Genomic DNA, 22054 nt, shown 5'->3' with positions numbered 1-22054 from the left:
ATTTCATGTTGCTATACAACACTAGCTTGGCCAATTTTTTTCTTACATGGTGTTTTTGAATGATCTGTACCCAAAACTTCATCATTTTTATTCTATAACTTTGGGCATCTTGGGCAAAGCAATAATTCAAGCCTACATCTGCATCACCTTCATCCTGCCACTAGGAGAAAGGCTGGGACTGAGAAAGAATGAACAGTGCAAATGGCAATTATATGAACTGCAGTGCCTGCCAAAGACTGGGAGGATGATTACCAGCCACAAAAATGGAGAAAACAATGACAGAGAGAGTCTTAAGAAGGGGCGAGGATGCATTACTTTGCCTGATATTGTTTGGTGGCAGTAGATCTGTTGAAAATTAGGATAATGTTTCCCCCTTTTCCCACTCCCCACCACGACTGGACAGCAACACTAAATTCTACAAAACACTGGTGTGCAAGAGCTGCATTCCATTTTTTAAAAGGCCTTTATTTTTATTGTATGATTACTATTATTTCCCCCTTAACTTTAACCACCAGGAATCACTGAAATATCAGATGTAGAATGAAGAAATGAGTTCACAGTGTTACTTCAGCTATTTCTGCATAATACAGTTGGGACCTAATACTGCAGTCCTACTCCCTTGAGTTGTCCCATTGATCCCATTAAGAAGACTGTTCCTATTTTGCAATAATCTATACCTTTTTAAAAATGAAAGGATTGATTAGAAGGAATATATTCAGACCAATGTTAATGTTACTCATTTTGTACCTAGTAGTTAGTCAATATTCAAGGCCATGCAGGTTTTTCCCCTTAGAAGTGAAACTGATGATAGAGCCTGGTATCTGTGATACAGTCAGATTTATTTACACAGATGTACATAGTCCTGTTTCTCTGAACACAGCAGGAATCAAAAGGCAGGAGGCAGTTTCTTTACTTACAGCTCCAAGCCCCTTTCTAACCAGCTGTCTGCCTAAAAGCTGACCCACCCCCCGAGATGCTTCAAAAGAATTTCAGTAATTGTATTTAAGCAGAATTTCCAGTCTATTATCTTTTAAATTCACTTAAAAATGACAGATGTTCACATGCAAATTGCCACAGAAGGATATATAGTACGGGCCATGTGCTCAGAGACAGCCTCTGATTTTGTAATCCCAAAAATAGGCATGCAAGTATGTGTACTTACATCACTGTATGTAGACATGTTCTGTACATGCACACAGATATTTGCATGTCTAGACTGAGAGCTGGGTGATCAAACAATGAACTGCATGCACAAATGTGAATGCATGAGGCCAGTTGAAAATTTGGTCAAGTGTCTTTGAATAAAACGTAAGTATCTAATTTTTGCTGGGGTCCAGCAACTAAATATTTACACAATCCAAACTTAACTCAGATGAACCAACCACATTTGAGTCTACAAAACAGAACTCTAAGTTTTGTGTGCATGGGCGTGAAGACATGACTTTATCCCATCATCCTCCCATCCCTGAAGTGTGGGGAGGAGTTCATCTGTGGTAGGCTAGGTTTGCCACAACTTTTGCCGTTTGTCTCCTCAGCCAAAATAGCCTTAAAATGTGTTGCTAGGGGTTTTTTTGGGAGGGGAAGAGGGAGGAGTTGATTAAAAATATTTATAGCAAGAAAGAGAGAGAAAGAGAGAAAGAAAGATCTCTATAGCCAAACTCCATTTCCTCTTGCTTCTTAAGGTGAAAATTATCTTCCCAGTGTAACTTCACAATGTAAAACTCATTCAATAGGAGCCCAGATTAAGATTTTTTAAGTCTCTCATAGTACCTCTAACAGCTAAAATAAATGTAGAGTATATGCTCTTCTGTAACATAGAATATAGCAACAGTAGAATTTTTATTCAGATTCTTAATATTGTTTCATTAACACTCAGTGCTTACCATAATTTCTCTCAAAAAAAATCTGCATTCCCAGTGGTAGAGCAATACTTGTATGCAGTTTAGACAAAGCTGCATAATTTCCTAGTTATGTGTTTATATGATATATAAAGTACAGAACTGCCAAATTAGAAATGAAGTTCTTTATTATTCCAATGGGAATTGTAGTAGAGACAGATATAGTATGAACTTCTTACCAATGATCTCAAAGCTGACCTTCTGGGAATACTTTCTCTAGGGAATAATTAATTCAGCCTCTGTAATAACTCAAACCAGGACTGCCTCTTAACAAAGATTAAGCTGCTGCTACTGATATAGCATGCATGTTTAGTGTGTGCGTGCATACTGTGTGCGAGGGAGATGGATTATTGTTCACAAGAAACTAAATTGAGACCAACCATTTCAGACTCAGCATCAAACTCAATTGGAAATAAGGTCCCACTGCTGCAAAGGTTTATGTGAAATAGGTCACCTACAACAATCTATTTCATAGATCTGCAAAATAACATTACAGTAAGGTTCTACTACCTGTATCTTTCTTGATTTTTTCCTTAGCAACCCAAGTGAAACATTTCAACGACACATGCTAGTTTATCTCTATATGAATCCTAGTGGGCAAATTCTGCCCTAATGTAAGGAGGTGAAACTTCTGTGTAGCTAATGGATTTATAATTTGCTAATGCTAGGGCTGAATTTAGTCCTACAGTCATATATCAAAGACTTCCATAATTTAGACTTAGACCAGACCCGGATGACTAAGGTTAGCTTCCTAAATCTTATTTAGGTTCCTGAATGTAAGTAGTCTCATTTTCACTCACGAATGCCACTGAAATCACTATAAGCTTCAAGCCTTAGCCCATTTTTATTTAGGAGCCTGACTTTAAGCACCCTGTTTGAAAACATCAGAAAGGTGGTAGAAAGGTGGGTTTGCTTGATCTAGTGCTTGCTAAAAATCAGAGATCAAAAGGGGTCAGAGAAATCAATGTTTCAGGTGTGGGGACTTCAGGAGCTGCTGGTTTTGTTTGACAAAACAGGCTCTCCTGAATTCTATTCAGACTCATTTTAATCAACCAGGTGCACATTTTGACATGTAACTGGACCAAGAGTTTATCGTAGGGACCTATATAGATGTGAAAATGTAAAGATATAAGGCCAGATCCTGGGTTACACTAGGTTATTTTTGTGCTGCTCCCTTGGAACAAAGCTGCCCTAAATCTGACATAACTGTTCACTAGAGAATTCTCCACAGTATAGGGGGATCCTTAAATTGAGTGGCCCCAAGACCCCTCTTCTCCAGCTATTCCATCCATCTCGTGAAGGGTATGTGGCCAGGAAATAAGGGGAATGGCTGAGCTGTCCTTATGCCCTGAAAATTGCTAGTTGTTGTAAGGGCTCCTTAGGGCTGTTGGCAAACGGCACAATTTCAAGGAGCCTTCAGGCTGCTCGTCCTTCCCTTAGGAGTTTGCTGGCACAGATTAAACCAGGATCAGGGAAATGCCAAAGTGACTTTAAGCAACTTTTATACACCACATCCTGAACTGCAGTGAACACTCAGCTCAAGATTTGGGCCACAACAGTTGAAAACTATTTCCCCCTTTACTTACCTGCTAAGATATTAGTTCAAGATTCAGTGTTTTCCTGTTTCACTAACACCTAAGGCAGTTTAAGGAATGCTCCCTGTCTCTTTTAGTTTTAGCAATGTCATCAGCTGTTGCAGGAGATGTACAAAAACCTAAACTTTGGTCTGCTAGGCAAAATGCTTTGCTGTCATTGTTAACCAAATATGATGGCAGGTTGTGGGTCTCTGACAGGGCTGTGGTGAAATAGGTATGCACAAAGACTCAAAATACATGGTCATTCACAACAGCCATGATCTATAAGTCTTTAGTTCTGTGGTCCAAACCTGAGGCTTACTAAGTTCCCTATTCTAGTTCTGTCAAACTGCACATTAGTAAGCAAGAAAGGGATTCACAGAAAAATTTTCAGAAGGACAAAAAACTCATCAGGTGTGTCAAATCTCTGACATTCAGAAACCATGTGGGGAAAGCAGCACACGCTGACTTAAGCACTAAAGTATGGATGCTTTAATTAATCCGGGGTGAATTTAATTGCTTTAGTTAAGTGGAAATTGGGTTAAAAATGATGCAGAGCATGCTGGGGTGTGTTAAAAACATGACATATGAGTTGGATGAATCGATAAATTAAAAGCGCACAGATGTTTTAATTAAACCCAGGGAAGCTAACGAAGATCGCTAGAGACTTTTAAGCCTATGATTAATTCAATTCATTTAAAATACCTGTAGAGATATGGGGATGCCTCCATTTTGAGAGTTATAAAAGTTCTCAATCGATAAATACTTAAGCTGCTCTACAAAAAAATTCTAAGGTTTTTTAAGAAGTGACTGAGCAGCATTAATTACATAATGAATATTTACATCCTTCTGAATGCTCAGGAAGTATTTGCTTTGGCCAAAATTTATCAAACAGGTCACCGTTTTTCTCATTATTATTGTTTTGTGATCTTAGGTATCAGAGTGAAAGCTTTTGCTATCCCTTCCTGCACTGTCCTACAAATTATCTACCTCCATTAGATGGCTGCTTTGCTTACAGATATTATAATGTAAACAACAGTCTCACAAAGATGAGTGTATCTCTACACATGTGTTTACCATATGGAATATTGCACCCTGTATCCTGGGACTAATCATTATGGACCCATAACAAATCTTATATTGTAAGCTCTTTGGGAGCAGAGATTATCTTTTTTGGTCTGTGTTTGTACAGCACTTAGCACAATGGGGTCCAGGTAAATGACTAAGGCTCTTAGGTTCTACAGAAATACAATTAATAATAACTAATAAACCAGCCCCTAGCAATGGACAAATACAAAAAGCATTCAAATATGACAAATATTTAGTGAGACAAATGTGGACCAAATATCCTTTATCCAAAACCTGACTCCATATTTAATGGTAGATTGCGGAGGTGGGAGCCTGCTTGCCACCTTCACCAAGATGAAGTGAGGAGAAGTAATGCAGCTAGCTACCCCTGTGGGTCCAGTTGGACCCTTAAAGATGTTGGGTGGAGGAGACGCCACTATCTTCTTTGAAGAAGTGTCTAGGGATGAGCAATGGTGCTGACCTGCTAGGAAGGGTTTCTGGCATGGGAAAATTGGAACTGGAAGCTCTTTGGGGACTGGGAAAGGGAAGGGAACATCTTAGTTGATATTTGAAATCAGGTGATTCAGGGTCCAAATAGCACACTAATACAAGCACTTCTGCTTTCAACCATCATCATTTGTGATCTGTGGTGAGCACTAACATTGGTCCTTGGCTTTGAGAATCCTAGGAATAGCGATTGTGTGGCTGATAAAACCCAGGAATGTATACAGCAAGAAATAGTGTTTTCTATCCTCCACTGAGGAGCATTTGAGGAAAATAGATGTTGAAGCAGACAATTGTCACAGGCAAGCACCTGGGAACCTAAGTTAGAACTCTGTTAACTTCATCACTGAAAAGAGGGAGGAAGAAGGGATATCTAAAATATCTAAATTTGGACACTTCTACTGCTCTTCCAGTACAGACATCCAATGAGTGTAAAAAAGAGATGGGGTTTCAAGCTTCTAGGAAAGAAGAGAGAGAAGAACAGTTAAATAGCTGAACTCTCTTGCCCAAAGTCCTCCTTACAGGTCTACAATAGACATGCACTGACTCACCATGCAAACCTCAACACACACCTGGAAAAGGACAGGGGAAAAAAAGAGGCGTCTTTTAAAATATTTTAGATAACATAGCTAACCTGCAAGGATGTGTAACCCTTAGCCGTTCCTGTGGCAGTGCTCTTGTTAGGGCTGCCTGGCTAAAGCCAGCCTAAACTGAGGCAGCAGCCTGGCCAGAGCTAAGCTGGACTGCGGCAGCAGACTGAATATGGTTGAGGTGGGTTTCTCAGTATAACTTCTAGGTGTTTAATACCAAAATATTCTCAAATTGCTTTGGGTCTCATTTTAATTAACATTATCATTGTTATCAAAAATGGTTTAACAGAAAGATGCTTAAGTTACCGAGTTCTATACACATAAACCTGCTACAGGTATTGAAATTTGTTGCTAAATTTGAGCAGCGAAATAATTTTGTTTGAGCAAGTAAAGCAGTTTGGCAGCTAACTGAGTTTAATTCAGCTGGAAGCGTTGGTGTTTAATGCAGATGGGTCCAAGCCAAAGATTCAAGTCTAGATTCAAATTCAGATTTTAACATCTCTAAAGATCAGGGACATTCAGAGCTGGGGGTTTTGGTTCAGGACCATTCCTATTACTTAGATATGACAAACATATAGGGAGTTGGCACAACAACTTAATTTCATTGCTTAATTTGCAACAATGAATGCAACTCCACTATTTGCTTAAATGACTTTTGGCATCACCACAAAGTTTTCAAGATGATGCCATCTACAAGCCCAAAGAGAAAGAGTTAAAACTAAATGGAACAAAAAAATATCGGTGCAAGGCTATGGAGACAATGTAACTTGAAAAGAAAACAAAATGCAGATTGTAACACCAGTAGGTAAGCTAAGACAATTAAACACAAAAATAAACTACATTTAAGCAATGTTAAGTACACAAGAGGAAAGACTTTATGTCACAGTAAGTAAAACAGCAGCCTTGCAAAGCATGGTTATTGCAGAACAGTGATTCTCAGACTTTAGCTGAAGATACATAGCACAGGGAAAATATTTTTAACTCATCATAAAGGGGCTGATATGGTCTGGAAAATCCCAGGTATCTCCAAACATGGGATGCCAAGCTCTTAACCACAGGGGATCCATTGACATGAACATTAATTTTAGCTTCCACGTGTATACATACATGCATTTAGGGGAGGGAGCAAGACCTGAGACAAAGCACTCTGAAGTCACTGGAAAGACTCCTATTGACTTAATGGGCTTTGGTTCAGACCCAGAAAGAACAAGTGAGTGTGGGTCTTGCTCACCTTTTAATAAATCTGAAAATCTTATTACAATGCTGTCCATGGAAAATTTTACCAGTGTTTCCAGAAGCTTTCAAGCATCGGTAACAGCAGCACAAACTTTCTGACACTCGCCAGCCAATGTACCTCAGTCCCACTTTGAAGGAAACATAGATTCATAGATCCTAAGGTCAGAAGGGACTATTATGATCATCTAGTCTGGCCTCCTGCACAACGCAGGCCAAAGAATCTCACCCACCCACTCCTGCGAAAAACCTCTCACCTATGTCTGAGCTATTGAAGTCCTCAAATCGTGGTTTAAAGACTTCAAGGAGCAGAGAATCATCCAGCAAGTGACCCATGCTCCATGCTACAGAGGAAGACAAAAAACCTCCAGGGCCTCTGCCAATCTGGCCTGGAGGAAAATTCCTTCCCAACTCCAAATATGGCGATCAGCTAAACCCTGAGCATATGGGCAAGATTCACCAGCCAGATACCCAGGAAAGAATTTTCTGTAGTAACTCAGATCCCACCCCATCTGACATCCCATCACAGGCCATTGGACCTGTCAAGGTTCCTTCCCCATTCTGAACTCTAGGGTACAGATGTGGGGACCTGCATGAAAACCTCCTAAGCTTACTTTTACCAGCTTAGGTTAAAACTTCCTCAAGGTACAAACTACTTTACCTTTTTGCCCTTGGACTTTCGCTGCCACCACCAAACGTCTAATCGGGTTTTTTTAATTAGGAAAGAGCTGTTTGGAAACGTCTTTCCCCCCAAAATCCTCACCAAAACCTTGCACCCCCCTTCCTGGGGAAGGTTTGGTAAAAACCTCACCAATTTGCATAGGTGACCATAGACCCAAACCCTTGGATCTTAAGAACAATGAAAAAAACATTCAGTTTCTTACAAGAAGAATTTTAATATAAGAAAAGGTAAAAAGAATCACCTCTGTAAAATCAGAATGGTAAATACCTTACAGGGTAATTAGATTAAAAACATAGAGAATCTCTCTAGGCAAAACCTTAAATTACAAAAAGACACAAAGATAAGAATATCTATTCTATTCAGCACAGATTATTTCCTCAGCCATTTAAAGAAATCATAATCTAACGCATATCTAGCTAGATCACTTACTAAGTTCTAAGACTCCATTCCTGTTCTGTCCCCGGCAAAAGCATCACCCAGACAGACACAGACCCTTTGTTTCTCCCCTGCTCCAGCTTTGAAAGTATCTTGTCTCCTCATTGGTCATTGTGGTCAGGTGCCAGCGAGGTTATTCTAGCTTCTTAGCCCTTTATAGGTGAAAGGGTTTTTTCCTCTGGCCAGGAGGGATTTTAAAGGTGTTTACCCTTCCCTTTATATTTATGACATGCCCCCCAAATCACAGATAGAGTGAAACGCTGGCTGGGATTTCTTCCTGAAGCTCTAGGAAAAAACAGAGTTAATAAGAAACATGCACTTCTAAATATACTACCAAGTATATAAAGACTAACAATATTTTCCACATCTCAAGGACAATTTTAACTAGTTGATTCTGGGAAACTTTCACAGGAGAGTTCATCAGCCACTTTGTTAGAAGCTCCTGAGATGTGTTGGATGTCGAAATCAAAATCTTGGAGAGCTAAACTCCACCGAATAAGTTTTTTGTTATTTCTCCTGGCGATATGAAACCACTGTAGCACAGCATGGTCGGTTTGCAGGTGGAAACGCCGTCCCCAAACATATGGGCGTAGCTTTTCCAGAGCATATACAATGGCGTAACATTCTTTTTCACTGACTGACCAGTTGCTTTCCGTCTCAGACAGTTTTTTGCTGAGAAACACTACAGGGTGGAATTCTTGATCCGGTCCTTCCTGCATTAAAACTGCTACCACACCACGCTCGGATGCATCTGTGGTTACTAGGAACAGTTTGTCAAAGGCTAGGGCCCTTAGTACAGGGTCAGACATGAGTGTCGCTTTAAGCTGGTTAAAGGCCTTCTGACACTCTTCGGTCCACTGAACGGCATTTGGCTGTTTCTTTTTGGTTAGGTCTGTCTGTGGGGCAGCGATTTGGCTATATTGTGGTACAAATCGTCTGTAATAACCGGCCAAGCCTAAGAAGGCTTGAACCTGTTTCTTTGACTTTGGGACAGGCCACTTTTGGATAGCATCCACTTTGGCCTGTAGGGGGTTGATAGTTCCTTGACCCACCTGGTGTCCAAGGTAAGTCACTCTATTTAGGCCTATTTGACACTTCTTAGCCTTAACAGTTAGTCCTGCCTCCCTTATGCACTCAAAGACTTTTTGTAGATGTTCCAGGTGTTCTGCCCAGGAATCCGAAAATATGGCCACATCGTCAAGGTAGGCGACTGCATATTCTCCTAATGCCGCTATGAGACCATCTACAAGCTTTTGGAAGGTGGCGGGTGCATTCCGCAGCCCGAAAAGGAGTACATTAAATTCATACAGCCTGACGTGTGGTGAAGGGTGATCTTTCCTTGGCGGATTCATCTAGCGGTACCTGCCAGTACCTTTTGGTTAAGTCCAAGGTAGAGATGAACCGGGACCGTCCCAGTTTCTCTAATAGTTCATCTGTGCGTGGCACTGGATAGTTGTCTGGGCAAGTTACAGCATTTAGCTTACAGTAGTACACACAAAAACGTATCTCCCCATCTGGTTTGGGAACTAGAACCACTGGAGATGCTCATGCACTGCCAGAGGGGTGGATTACACCCATCTGTAACATATCCTGGATCTCCCATTCTATAGCAGTTTTAGCTTGAGAAGACACCCGGTAAGGTTGGACTTTAATTGGGTGAGCATTACCTGTGTCAATGGAGTGGTATGCCCGTTGAGTCAGTCCTGGGGTAGCTGAGAACGTCGGCGCGTAGCTAGTGCACAGCTTCTGGATCTGCTGTCGCTGCATACGCCCGAGAGTCATGGAGAGGTTCAACTCTTCCACGCCACCAGCACTTTTCCCTTCGTAGTAGGCACCTTCAGGCCACTCAGCATTATCTCCTCCCTGGGCTGTAAACTGACAAACTTTTAATTCTCTGGAATAAAAGGGCTTTAGAGAATTAATATAGTATACTTTAGGCTTTCGTTTGGAAGTGGGGAATGCTATGAGGTAATTAACAGCTCCCAGGCGCTCCTGGACCATGAACGGCCCTTCCCACGGTGCTTCCATTTTATGGGCCTGGAGCGCCTTTAAGACCATGACCTGGTCTCCTACTTTGAAGGAACGCCCTCTGGCATGTTTATCATACCAGGCTTTTTACTCTTTTTGAGCATCCTGTAGGTTTTCTTTAGCAAGGGCTAGAGAGGATCGGAGGGTGTTTTGTAGGTTGGTTATAAAGTCCAGAATGTTAGTTCCTGGAGAAAGTGTAAATCCCTCCCATTGCTGCTTCACCAACTGTAACGGCCCCTTAATCTCGCGGCCATATACAAGTTCAAATGGTAAAAACCCTAAACTAGGATGTGGTACAGTTCTGTAGGCAAAGAGCAGCTGCTGCAACACTAGGTCCCAATCATTGGAGTGCTCATTTATGAATTTACATATCATGGCCCCCAAAGTTCCATTAAACTTCTCCACCACACTATTTGTTTGATGGTGGTAAGGCATGGCAACCAAGTGATTTATCCCATGAGCTTTCCAAATGCTTTCCATAGTTCCTGCCAGGAAATTAGTTCCTGCATCTATGAGGATGTCGGAGGGCCAACCTACCCTGGCAAAAATGTCTGCTAGTGCCTGGCACACACTTTTAGCCCTGGTGTTGCTTAGAGCTACTGCTTCTGGCTACCAGTTGGCAAAATCCATGAAAATCAGTATGTACTGCTTTCCTCTGGGTGTCTTTTTCGGAAAAGGACCCAGAATATCCACAGCTACTCGCTGAAATGGAATTTCAATGATGGAGAGTGGCTGGAGAGGAGCTTTGACCTGGTCTTGGGGTTTTCCCACTTTTTGGCATACCTCACAAGACCGGACATAGGTAGAAACATCCTTGCCCATTCTCTCCCAGTGGAATCACCACCCCAACCGGTCTTTGGTCCTGTTCACTCCAGCATGGCCACTAGGATGATTGTGGGCTAAGCTCAAGAGCTTGACCCGGTACTTAGTTGGAGCTACTGACTGTCTCTGAAGTTGCCAGTCTTCCTGGTGTCCACCAGAAGGAGTTTCTTTATATAAAAGTCCTCTTTCTACAACAAACCTGGATCGATTAGAAGAGCTGAGAGGCGGTGGGTTGCTCCGTGCCCCCATCCAAGCTCTCTGGAGGCTTTCATCTACTTCCTGTTGGGTCTGGAACTGTTCCCTTGATGCTGGAGACATCAGTTCCTCATTGGATTGTAGGCCTATGCTTGGTCCCTCTGGAAGCGATGTAGGGGATGGGGCTGTTTCCACTGACTGTGAACCGCTCTCCGCTGGTGTACTATGTTGGGGTTCAGGCTCCAGCTGAGCCTCTTGTGTAGGGTTATCGGCTGCTGCTGGTTCAGGTTCAGTGGGGCCCTCTGGTGTTGGGGTTGCAAGTACTGGATTCAGTGCTGGCAATGGGTCTGGTGCTGGTTGTTCTGCCAGCTCCGGTTCTGGGACTGGCTCTGTCTGGGTCTCTGGGACAGGATCCACTACTGCTGTTGCAAACATTGGCCTGGTGCCCAGGTCCATCACCTCTGACCAGGTCCTGGTAGAAGTTTCCTGAACAGAGCTGGGTGTGACAGCTTGTTTAGCCTGGCTGCGGTTGACCATTCCCACCCTCTTGGCTGACTTCACATGATTGGCCAAGTCTTCCCCCAACAGCATGGGGATGGGATAATCATCATAGACTGCAAAAGTCCACGTTCCTGACCAGCCCTTGTACTGGACAGGCAACTTGGCTGTAGGCAAATTGAAAGAGTTGGATTTGAAGGGTTGAATCGTCACTTGGATCTCTGGGTTGATTAAATTGGGGTTTACTAAGGAAGCATGGATAGCCGACACTTGTGGTGCGGTATCCCTCCACGCGGTGACCTTCTTCCCGTCCATACTCACAGTTTCCCTCTGCTCCAAGGTTATCTGGGAGGTATCTGGGCCTGAAGACCTCTGGGGTGATTCTGGTGCAATGAACTGTAATCTGTTGGGGTTCTTGGGGGCAGTTGGCCTTTACATGCCCCGTCTCATTGCATTTAAAACGTCGTCCAGCTGATGGGTCACTGGGGCGAGGTGGGTTGCTGAAGAACGGTGTGGCGGGATGATAAGGTGTCTGGAGGGTTCCTTGGGTGGTAGCTGGGGCCTTGGGCGGCCCCCGGTAGTAGGGGTGGTCTGAGGTTGTCCCTTCTGGTATCCGCTCCAACTGCGACCAGTTTTTTTCTTCTCTGCCACCACCACCCATTTGTCTCCAATCTCCCCCGCCTTGATTACAGTTTTGGGCTTCCCATCTAGGATGTATCTTTCTATTTCCTCAGGAACACCCTCTAAGAACTATTCCATTTGCATTAGGAAGGGCAAATCTGTTGGAGATTTAACACTTGCTCCTGATATCCAGGCATCCCAATGTTTCACAATGTGGTAGGCATGTCGGGTAAATGACACGTCTGGTTTCCACCTTACGGCTCTGAACCGCCGACAGGAATGCTCGGGGGTTAGCCCCATTCTGACTCTTGCCTTGGTTTTAAACAGTTCATACTGGTTCATTTGTTCCTTAGGCATTTCAGCTGCCACCTCAGCTAAGGGTCCACTAAGCTGCGGCCTCAGCTCTACCATGTATTGGTCTGTAGAGATGCTGTACCCAAGGCAGGCCCTTTCGAAGTTTTCTAAGAAGGCCTCGGTATCATCGCCTGCCTTGTAGGTGGGGAACTTTCTGGGATGGGAAGTGGTACCTGGAGAAGGATTGCTAGGGTTTGTTGGTATATTCTGCTGAGCCTTTGTCTTCTCCATCTCCAGTGCATGCTCCCTCTCTTTTTCCTTCTCCTCCAGTTCTTTGGCCCTTGCCTCCAATTCTTTGTCCCTTGCCTCCAATTCTTTTTCCTTTGCCTCCATAGCTCTCCTGTGAGCAGCCTCTCGGTGTTGTTCTGCCTCTTTCGCTGCCTCCAGTCTGACTAACTCCAATTTGTGTTGTGTCTTGGTTTCTGTCATCTTTACCTCTCTATTTTTAACTAACTTTACACCCGAGAGTTAGAAATAAAAAACAAACAAACAAACAAAAAAAACTTGGCTTGTAAAATTTTGCTGTGCTGTAATATGATACCTATATTCTCTGATAGTGATTGTCAGCCTACAGAAAAATCCAAAAAAACCCCAAACCAAAACAAACAAACAAAAAAAACCCCAACAACAACAACAACAACAAAAAGATTTAAAAAAAAAACCCCAACAACTCTAACACCTTTGTCTCCAGGCAAATAGGCAGAAAACCCCTCTAGTTGCTCTTAGGTAAAAAAAAAATGCCAAAACTTCAGGTCTGTGAAGACTTGTGAATTTCCCTGCAGGAGGTTAACTACCCTGTCTTTAGGTAGAGAAAACTCCAGCTCACAAAAGACAATTCCCTTTTGTCTCTGCTCTGGCCCAAAAGCAGAGAAAAAAATCCTAACTGTTCTCAGTTTAACCTGCTTTCCAGCAGCCCAAAGGAAAAAAAAAATCCTTTTCAAATCTGTGCTTCTGGTTCAAAAAAACCTCAAATTGATCTCAAAATGATTTCAAGTTAATCCCACCGCTCTGCCACCATGTCAAGGTTCCTTCTCCACTCTGAACTCCAGGGTACAGAGGTGGGGACCTGCATGAAAACCTCTTAAACTTACTTTTACCAGCTTAGGTTAAATCTTCTATTTTACCTTTTGCCCTTGGACTTTCGCTACCACCACCAAACATCTAACCGGGTTTTTTTAATTAGGAAAGAGCCGTTTGGAAACGTCTTCCCCCCCCACACCAAATCCTCACCAAAACCTTGCACCCCCCTTCCTGGGGAAGGTTTGGTAAAAAACCTCACCAAGTTACATAGGTGACCATAGACCCAAACCCTTGGATCTTAAGAACAATGAAAAAAACATTCAGTTTCTTACAAGAAGAATTTTAATATAAGAAAGGGTTAAAAAGAATCACCTCTGTAAAATCAGAATGGTAAATACCTTAGAGGGTAATTAGATTCAAAACATAGAGAATCCCCCTAGGCAAAACCTTAAGTTACAAAAAGACACAAAGACAGGAATATCCATTCTATTCAGCACAGCTTATTTTCTCAGCCATTTAAAGAAATCATAATCTAATGCATATCTAGCTAAATTACTAAGTTCTAAGACTCCATTCCTGTTCTGTCCCTGGCAAAAGCATCACCCAGACAGACACAGACCCTTTGGTTTCTTCCCCCCTCCAGCTTTGAAAGTATCTTGTCTCCTCACTGGTCATTGTGGTCAGGTGCCAGCGAGGTTATCCTAGCTTCTTAACCTTTTACAGGTGAAAGGATTTTTTCCTCTGGCCAGGAGGGATTTTAAAGGTGTTTACCCTTCCCTTTATATTTATGACAGGGCCTATTTACCATGAATATTTAAAGATAAATTAATTACTAAAATCATGAAGCAAGGTAATTCTGTTGCAGTGTCTTTGGCCTCAGTCTCTAACCCCGAAAGTAAGATGCCTAACTACTGAGGAAATGCAAAAGCAGATGTGCTCCTTGGGATGGCAACACTATGGAATCAGAAAACCATCATGTCATACAATCTCATTACTTTTCACCTGCCAGTGTGGTGGTCAACTGTGGCATCTGGCAATATGGACAACACGAGACACACTGCACTATAGGATATAATATTAGTGTATAATTCTATGTATAATCTGATGCCAATTTATATCTTTGCTATAATTCCCCCAGTCAGTACTTTCCATCCTCTCACGCTACTACCTCCTTCACTCTCAGCTTTGAGTCAGTAGATACTGGTATGCTGCCCTCAAAGATCCAAACTTCTTGCCTGCCAAGTGCCCTCTTTCTCAGCTTCCGAGTCCTTCTTTATTCCTCTTATTCCAGCAGTCCTTCCTATTCGCTCTCCTAAACAACACACTTGCCCCCATTACACATACTGTTGTCCTCTCTGTGTTAGACTGTCAGCTCTTTGGGAAAGGGAACATGCCCACCTCCAGTCTTGCAAATCACCATGCACATGCACATACAAGGAATGTATGATAGTATGGTGTGATATAAAGATTTTATTGGCATGAGTTTGGAATGGTCACTTTATTCATGGATGATGAATCCCTGAGAAAATGATTAAAGGTCATCCAAAAGGAACGCTAATAAAATCATATACCACACCATCATGTATTGTGTATATACCACATGGGTTACAGAAAAACTATTTTAGAAAAGCTTTAGAAAGCTTTAAAAAAAGGCTATTTCCTCTGCCTGTAAAGCCATTTTCTTTAGTTATCCTGAGTCCAACTCAGCGTTCAAGGAAGGTCATAGAAAACTCTAAAGATGATGACCTAAAATTGTTTTTGTATACCTAAATTGTAGTCGCTTTAAAGACTGTTATCTTCAATGTTCACAAGGCTAGAACCTGGAAGCTTGTAATCATCTCTTTCCAAAAATACCACTTATAGCAATGCAGGGATGGGAGGCTTCTTAAAGGTCTTTTTTTTTTTGCATGGGCTACAGCATAATCTGTGCACCTGTGTCATAACAATACTTTCCCCATATGTGACACACCTTACATACATTAATAAATGTTCACAATGGCCCTGTCAGGTATTGCAGAAGTAGCTATATGTTCTTGAAGAACAGTAAACTGAAGTGCAGAGCATTGAATGACTTTCCTTAAGTCACACAGGGAGTCAACAGTAGAGCTATAGATAGAACTCAGAAGTCCTAACTTTCCAGTCCCATGTTTTAACCTTTAATATTCAGTAAAATCCATGTGTGGTGGGGTGAGATTTTAGGACTAAAAGTCAGAACTCCTGGGTTCTATTCCTTGCTCTGCTATTGACTGGCTGCATACCTTAGCCCGGTTTTGGAGTGATCACCCCCTAAGAATGAGTTTAGTTCTTGGCATCAGTTTAGATTGCCAATCATGATGCTGGATTTTATGGTGGGGACACCTGTCCACTAGGAACTGGATTAAGGCCACAAATTCATTTCACAAAGCCCACGGAACAGGTGACAGATGCCAATAATCATCCATAACTATCAAGCTGGGCTACAAGTCAATTTATTTGGTCTGCAGTTATATCTGACATGTCTAATGGAGCAAAATACATTTTAATGATGCAAATGATGTAATTTTTTAAGGGCAGGCAGCACTCATGTGAAACTGGGAAGAAACTCACAGTAAAAGTGAAAACTCACACTAAAAACACCATGCTAGCTTTGAACCTGGAGATCTCTGCATGACAACCAATGATATTGCTCACCTGCCAGGAATGCAGAAAATCAGCTGAAAAAATATGTGATTAGCATGATGAAGATTTGGAAATTTATAATGCCCTCATCACCAATTGCTGATTCACATAGGCTAAAACTTCAGAACAGGCACATAACAAAAGGTAGCCAGTCTTATCTTGGTAAGCGTTTGGAGGCTGCATAAGTTCACAGTGAGACCAAAAAGCAAGGACTGAAAGACACTTTGCAGCTTCTATTGCAGTGGATACAGAAAGAAATACCCAAAGACAGACATAAGAAGAGATGGTAGTAAGGAAGCTGAATACACTGAATGTGATCAGCCCAATACCTTGGTTGTGGGGTATGTGTCAGCTGCAAATCATGAATACAGCATTTTAAAAAGAAATAGTACCTATCTGATAAATATATTCCACATGCTGAAACACTTCTTGAGCTGTGAGCTCATGGAACATATTTGGCAGTAAGTCCTGTAAGTATTACAGTTTTAAAGAGATTATAAGATTAAAAAAAACCCTTTATGAATTAGAAACATGCTTAGCCTAGAAAGAATATATCAAATGTACAAATAAAGAAGATCATCAGTTGTCTATTACAGGTAAATTAATGATTATCAGAAAGCACTCATGATAATTCAGCTGATTTTACTGGAAATGAAGCTATTTCTTTTTAGTAAATTCTTCTTTCCTACGTATCTTGGCACAGAAACTAACTATGCTTATCCAGGCTCATCAGCAATGCAGCATTATTTTCACTTGACCAACTGCTTTAACTCCATCAGATCGAAGATAAAGGGGTGTGTGTGTGTGTGTGTGTGTGTGTGTGTGTGTGTGTGTGTGTGTGTGTGAGTGTGAGTGTGTGAGAGAGAGAGATATACACACACACACACACACACACACACACACACACACACACACACACACACACCTTTACATATATAAAATCCACTTCATGGATATCAATAGAATCCATGTAAGTAACCTGTTCTGGAGATCCACTCCTATGTCAAAGCCTAACACACATTGTAGAATAATAATTAACATAGGGTAAATGGTACCTTTAGCACAATCAGCACCATGGAATCCTGGAAAACAGTGACAGACTCCAGATACACACTCGCCATTCCCATGACAATTACGTGGACAATCCTGCACTGAATCTGAAAGAGAGACATCAGAGACACATTAGTTGTTCCTGTTCTTGGCTGCAGAAAGAAAGCTAGTGTTGTATGTACATCCAGTGCAAGTTTTGCATTCAACTTGATAATGACAGGTCATTTTTTTAAAAAATGCTAAATATTTACTGTGACACAGAGGCACCCCCATATTTGCCACTGTCATATAATTATGATATGTTGTTTGTATGCTTAGTGAAGTGTCATTCTAAAAGTCTTGATCTGCTAAACAATAATATATGTTTGGATTCTATGTGCTGTCATTGTACGTGAAGTTATAATGTTTTCACCTGACATAGGTAAGTATCAACCTCATTTCACAGATAGGGAAATTGAGATACTGGGAGATCTAGTAACCTGCTCAAGGTCACACCTACATTGACTCTTTGGGAGTTAGAGTTCACATGACTCTGTGAATGTACATTTCCTTTCTAGGCTAATGTCACACTTCAGGATTCTGAATAGAAAACAAATCTGAAGCACAGTAAAGAATTCAGATACATAAAACAGACCATAAAGTGAAAGAAAACTCAACAAACATCCATCAGCTAGGCCATTGGATAGTATTCTTGGTACTGGTGAAAACAAAAGCCAAAATGTGTGACTCTTAAAAAAATGCCATTTTGTTGTCTTCTGAAGAGGAAACTTGACTATGGAAGGATTTGTTTCTTTTGCTGCACAGCACATGAAAGTACTTTCCCCGTGTCCATATATTTAGTGTGGTCTGTGGCTGACATCTTGTCTGACATTCTCTCTCATGTTTCATATCAAAGCGGTTTTCAGTTCTCTCAGTGCTTCTTGTTAGTGAAAGTTTTGATAATAGATATATGTGGAAGAACCTCTGAACTGGATAAAATACTGTACTTTTCTCTGCATTTCAGTCTGATTAATATCATTACTCTATCAAGATGTCTACATGACTATTAGACCTATTACCTTTGACCTTCTTCTAAGATGTAGTCCAGACCTGGCAACATTAAGACAAGCAGTTTATCACATCTCAAGGAGTAGCGTTTGCAAGATGGGTCAGGGGAGTCATACCAAACCACTAAAGGACCTGTACAAGAAAGTTCACATGCCATTTGGAGTTGCAGAAAACTCTCTCGATATATGCGTGGACTATCTGTCCTTTTGTGGGTGTGTGCATGCATGTGCACACACAGAGAAATTTATAAAATCATTTGTGGATTATGAAGGGGAAATCATTATTCATATCTCACATTGCAGCTTACCAGAAATAACTACTCCTAAACCTAAAGATTCAAGGCTGGACTATCCTTTCACACCAGTGTTAATCAGGACTCACCTGAGTAAATTCGGTGGATTATACCAGTGTTTTCAGTGGATTATACCAGGATTATACCTGAAAGAAGGATCAGGCCCATAATGCATCTGTCTTTTTAGCATTGATCCTTCAAGCAATGAAAATGTCTTCCCTGTTTTTCTCCATTTTATAATGTCTCCCTTGAGGTTGTGGATCGTGATCCCCTTCCTCCTAGCTGAATAGGACCTGCACGAGACTCACAAATTGGACTACTCACAAAGCCCAGCAACACTGCTTCTTAATTCCTTAATCATCAGAGAGGAAATGAGCAACTCATAGGCTATGAAAATCTTTCACTAAACAGGGGAAACTCACTTGTGGTTTCAGTTGTTGCTGTGACAGTGACACTCAGCAAGGTTCCCCTAGCACTTCAACCAACTTCAACACATCTTTTGATAAAGACTTTGGCCTGGTTTTGGTTTTCAGTTGCCTGACTAAGATGGAATCCTCTCTGCCCTTGAGTGTACCTCTTCATAAAGCCTCAAGCTTGCATCATAATTTTATTCTCAGGGCAAAAGGTAGTGGCCCTCTGCCTTCCATCCTCATGTCTTTAGGGGATGGTCCACTCTCAGATATTTGGAGTGGGGATGGTGAGAGGATAGTTGGCCAACATACTTTCACCTCCTCTTTCTTTTGGGGTGTTAGTGATCAGTAGGCAGAAAGAGGGAGTTATGAGTATTACTTTTTTATAAAAATATAGTTTATATTAATAAATAAATATATATTTATAAAAATAATAGTTTACCTGCTTGATATTACCTTGCTGAACTTTGAGGAATTAAATCAAAGGAGGCTATTATGGGTGACACAAACAGAAATGAAACAATGACAAAGATAAGGCTCTTTAAGGAAACATTGGGGGAAGCTATTAATTGGGGAATGTCCCAGCCTGGCTCCAATCAGTTTTCTTTGTGTAGGCCTAGTCCTATGATTAAAGAGGTTATGAACATCTGGAAGATGCTAGGCTAGGCAGGAAGGGGGATAAGTGGGCTTTCAGCAATGGCCATGAGGGGAGTCACTGACAGACACACACTGAAAACATAGAAATTGCAGCAAACAGTTTGCTGCAACAGTTTGCTGTTTGCAAACAGTTTGCTGTTTGCTCTTTCCCCCTTCCCAGAGATGGAAGTAATCAGGTTGAATGGAATTTACCAAAGTTTGCAAGGAAAGGTTAAGGTTTAGATTAAGGGCAATATGTGTATAGGCCAGAGGTGGGCAAACTATGGCCTGCGGGCCACATCCTGTCCAACCCCTGAATTTCCAGCCGCGGAAGCTAGCCCCTGGCCCCTCCCCTGCTGTTCCCCTCCCCCGCAGCCTCAGCTCACTGCATCGCCAGCACTCTGACCTGCTGCTCTTGCTGGGCAGCGTGGCTGGCTCCGGCATGGTAAGGGGTTGGGGAACGTTGGGGGGGGGGCGGGGGGTTGGATAAGGGGCAGAGGATCCTGGGGGGCAGTCAAGGGGCAGGGAGCAATGGGAGGTTGGATGGGGCGGAGATTCTGGGCGGAGTGGTCAGGGAACATAAGAATGGCCATACTGGGTCAGACCAAAGGTCCATCCAGCCCAATATCCTGTCTACCGACAGTGGCCAATGCCAGGTACCCCAGAGGGAGTGAACCTAATAGGTAATAATCAAGTGATCTCTCTCCTGCCATCCATGTCCACCCCCTGACAAACAGAGGTTAGGGACACCATTCCTTACTCATCCTGGCTAATGGCCATTAATGGACTTAACCTCCATGAATTTATCCAGTTCCCTTTTAAAACCTGTTATAGTCCTAGCCTTCACAACCTCCTCAAGCAAGGAATTCCACAGGTTGACTGTGCACTGAGTGAAGAAGAACTTCCTTTTATTTGTTTTAAACCTGCTACCCATTAATTTGATTTGGTAGCCCCTAGTTCTTATATTATGGGAACAAGTAAATAACTTTTCCTTATTGACTTTCTCCACACCACTCATGATTTTATGTACCTCTATCATATCCCCCCTTAGTCTCCTCTTTTCCAAGCTGAAAAGTCCTAGCCTCTTTAATCTCTCCTCATATGGGACCCATTCCAAACCCCTAATCATTTTAGTTGCCCTTTTCTAATGCCAGTATATCTTTTTTGAGATGAGGGGACCACATCTGTACGCAATATTCAAGATGTGGGCATACCATGGATTTACATAAGGGCAATAAGATATTCTCCGTCTTATTCTCTGTCCCTTTTAAATGATTCCTAACATCCCATTTGCTTTTTTGACTGCCGCTGCACACTGTGTGGACATCTTCAGAGAACTATCCACGATGACTCCAAGATCTTTCTCCTGATTAGTTGTAGCTAAATTAGGCCTCATCATATTGTATGTATAGTTGGGGTTATTTTTTCCAGTGTGCATTACTTTACATTTATCCACATTAAATTTCATTTGTTGCCCAATCACTTAGTTTTATAAGATCTTTTTGAAGTTCTTCACAGTCTGCTTTGGTCTTAACTATCTTGAGCAATTCAGTATCATCTGCAAACTTTGCCACCTCACTGTTTTCCCCTTTCTCCAGGTCATTAATGAGTAAGTTGAATAGGACTGACCCTTGGGGAACACCACTAGTTACTCCACTCCATTCTGAAAATTTACCATTTATTCCTACCCTTTGTTCCCTGTCTTTTAAACAGTTTTCAATCCATGAAAGGATCTTCCCACTTATCCCATGACAACTTAATTTACGTAAGAACCTTTGGAGAGGGACCTTGTGAAAGGCTTTCTGGAAATCTAAGTACACTATGGCCACTGGATCACCCTTGAAGAAAACCTTTTGTGGAGATAATCAAGGTGGGCCATTTCCAGCAGTTGACAAGAACGTCTGAGGAACAGTGAAGGGTGGGGGGGGATAACATGGGGAAATAGTTTTACTTTGTGTAATGACCCATCCACTCCCAGTCTCTATTCAAGCCTAAGTTAATTGTATCCAGTTTGCAAATTAATTCCAATTCAGCAGTCTCTTGTTGGAGTCTGTTTTTGAAGTTTTTTTTGTTGAAGAATAGCCACTCTCAGGTCTGTAATCGAGTGACCAGAGAGATTGAAGTGTTCTCTGACTGGTTTTTGAATGTTATAATTCTTGACGTCTGATTTGTGTCCATTTATTCTTTTATAAGAATGCTGATATGATTAGGCCCTATGATGGTGTCTCCTGAATAGATATGTGGACACAGTTGGCAACGGGCTTTGTTGCAAGGATAGGTTCCTGGCTTAGTGGTTTTGTTGTGTGGTGTGTGGTTGCTTGTGAGTATTTGCTTCAGGTTGGGGAGCTGTCTCCAAGCAAGGACTGGCCTGTCTCCCAAGATCTGTGAGAGCGATGGGTCGTCCTTCAGGATAGGTTGTAGATCCCTGATGATGCGTTG

General features: G+C 41.9%; 1 protein-coding gene across 8 annotated transcripts in view; it reads right to left on the bottom strand.

Annotated features, from left to right (window-relative positions):
• Positions 1-22054, bottom strand: part of TENM2 (teneurin transmembrane protein 2) — a 963219-nt gene that overhangs the window by 133875 nt on the left and 807290 nt on the right. For all 8 annotated transcript variants that reach the window (XM_038413789.2, XM_043490999.1, XM_043491001.1 and 5 more), the window contains one exon: positions 17236-17337. In XM_038413789.2, the coding sequence (XP_038269717.1) occupies positions 17236-17337 (102 nt within the window). The remainder of the gene's footprint in view (positions 1-17235; positions 17338-22054) is intronic.

This window comes from Dermochelys coriacea, chromosome 8 (genome assembly GCF_009764565.3).
Source record: "Dermochelys coriacea isolate rDerCor1 chromosome 8, rDerCor1.pri.v4, whole genome shotgun sequence".
Taxonomy (NCBI): domain Eukaryota; kingdom Metazoa; phylum Chordata; order Testudines; family Dermochelyidae; genus Dermochelys; species Dermochelys coriacea.
The sequence above is the reverse complement of the archived record's forward strand: the minus strand, read 5'-3'. Positions and strand labels throughout refer to the sequence as shown.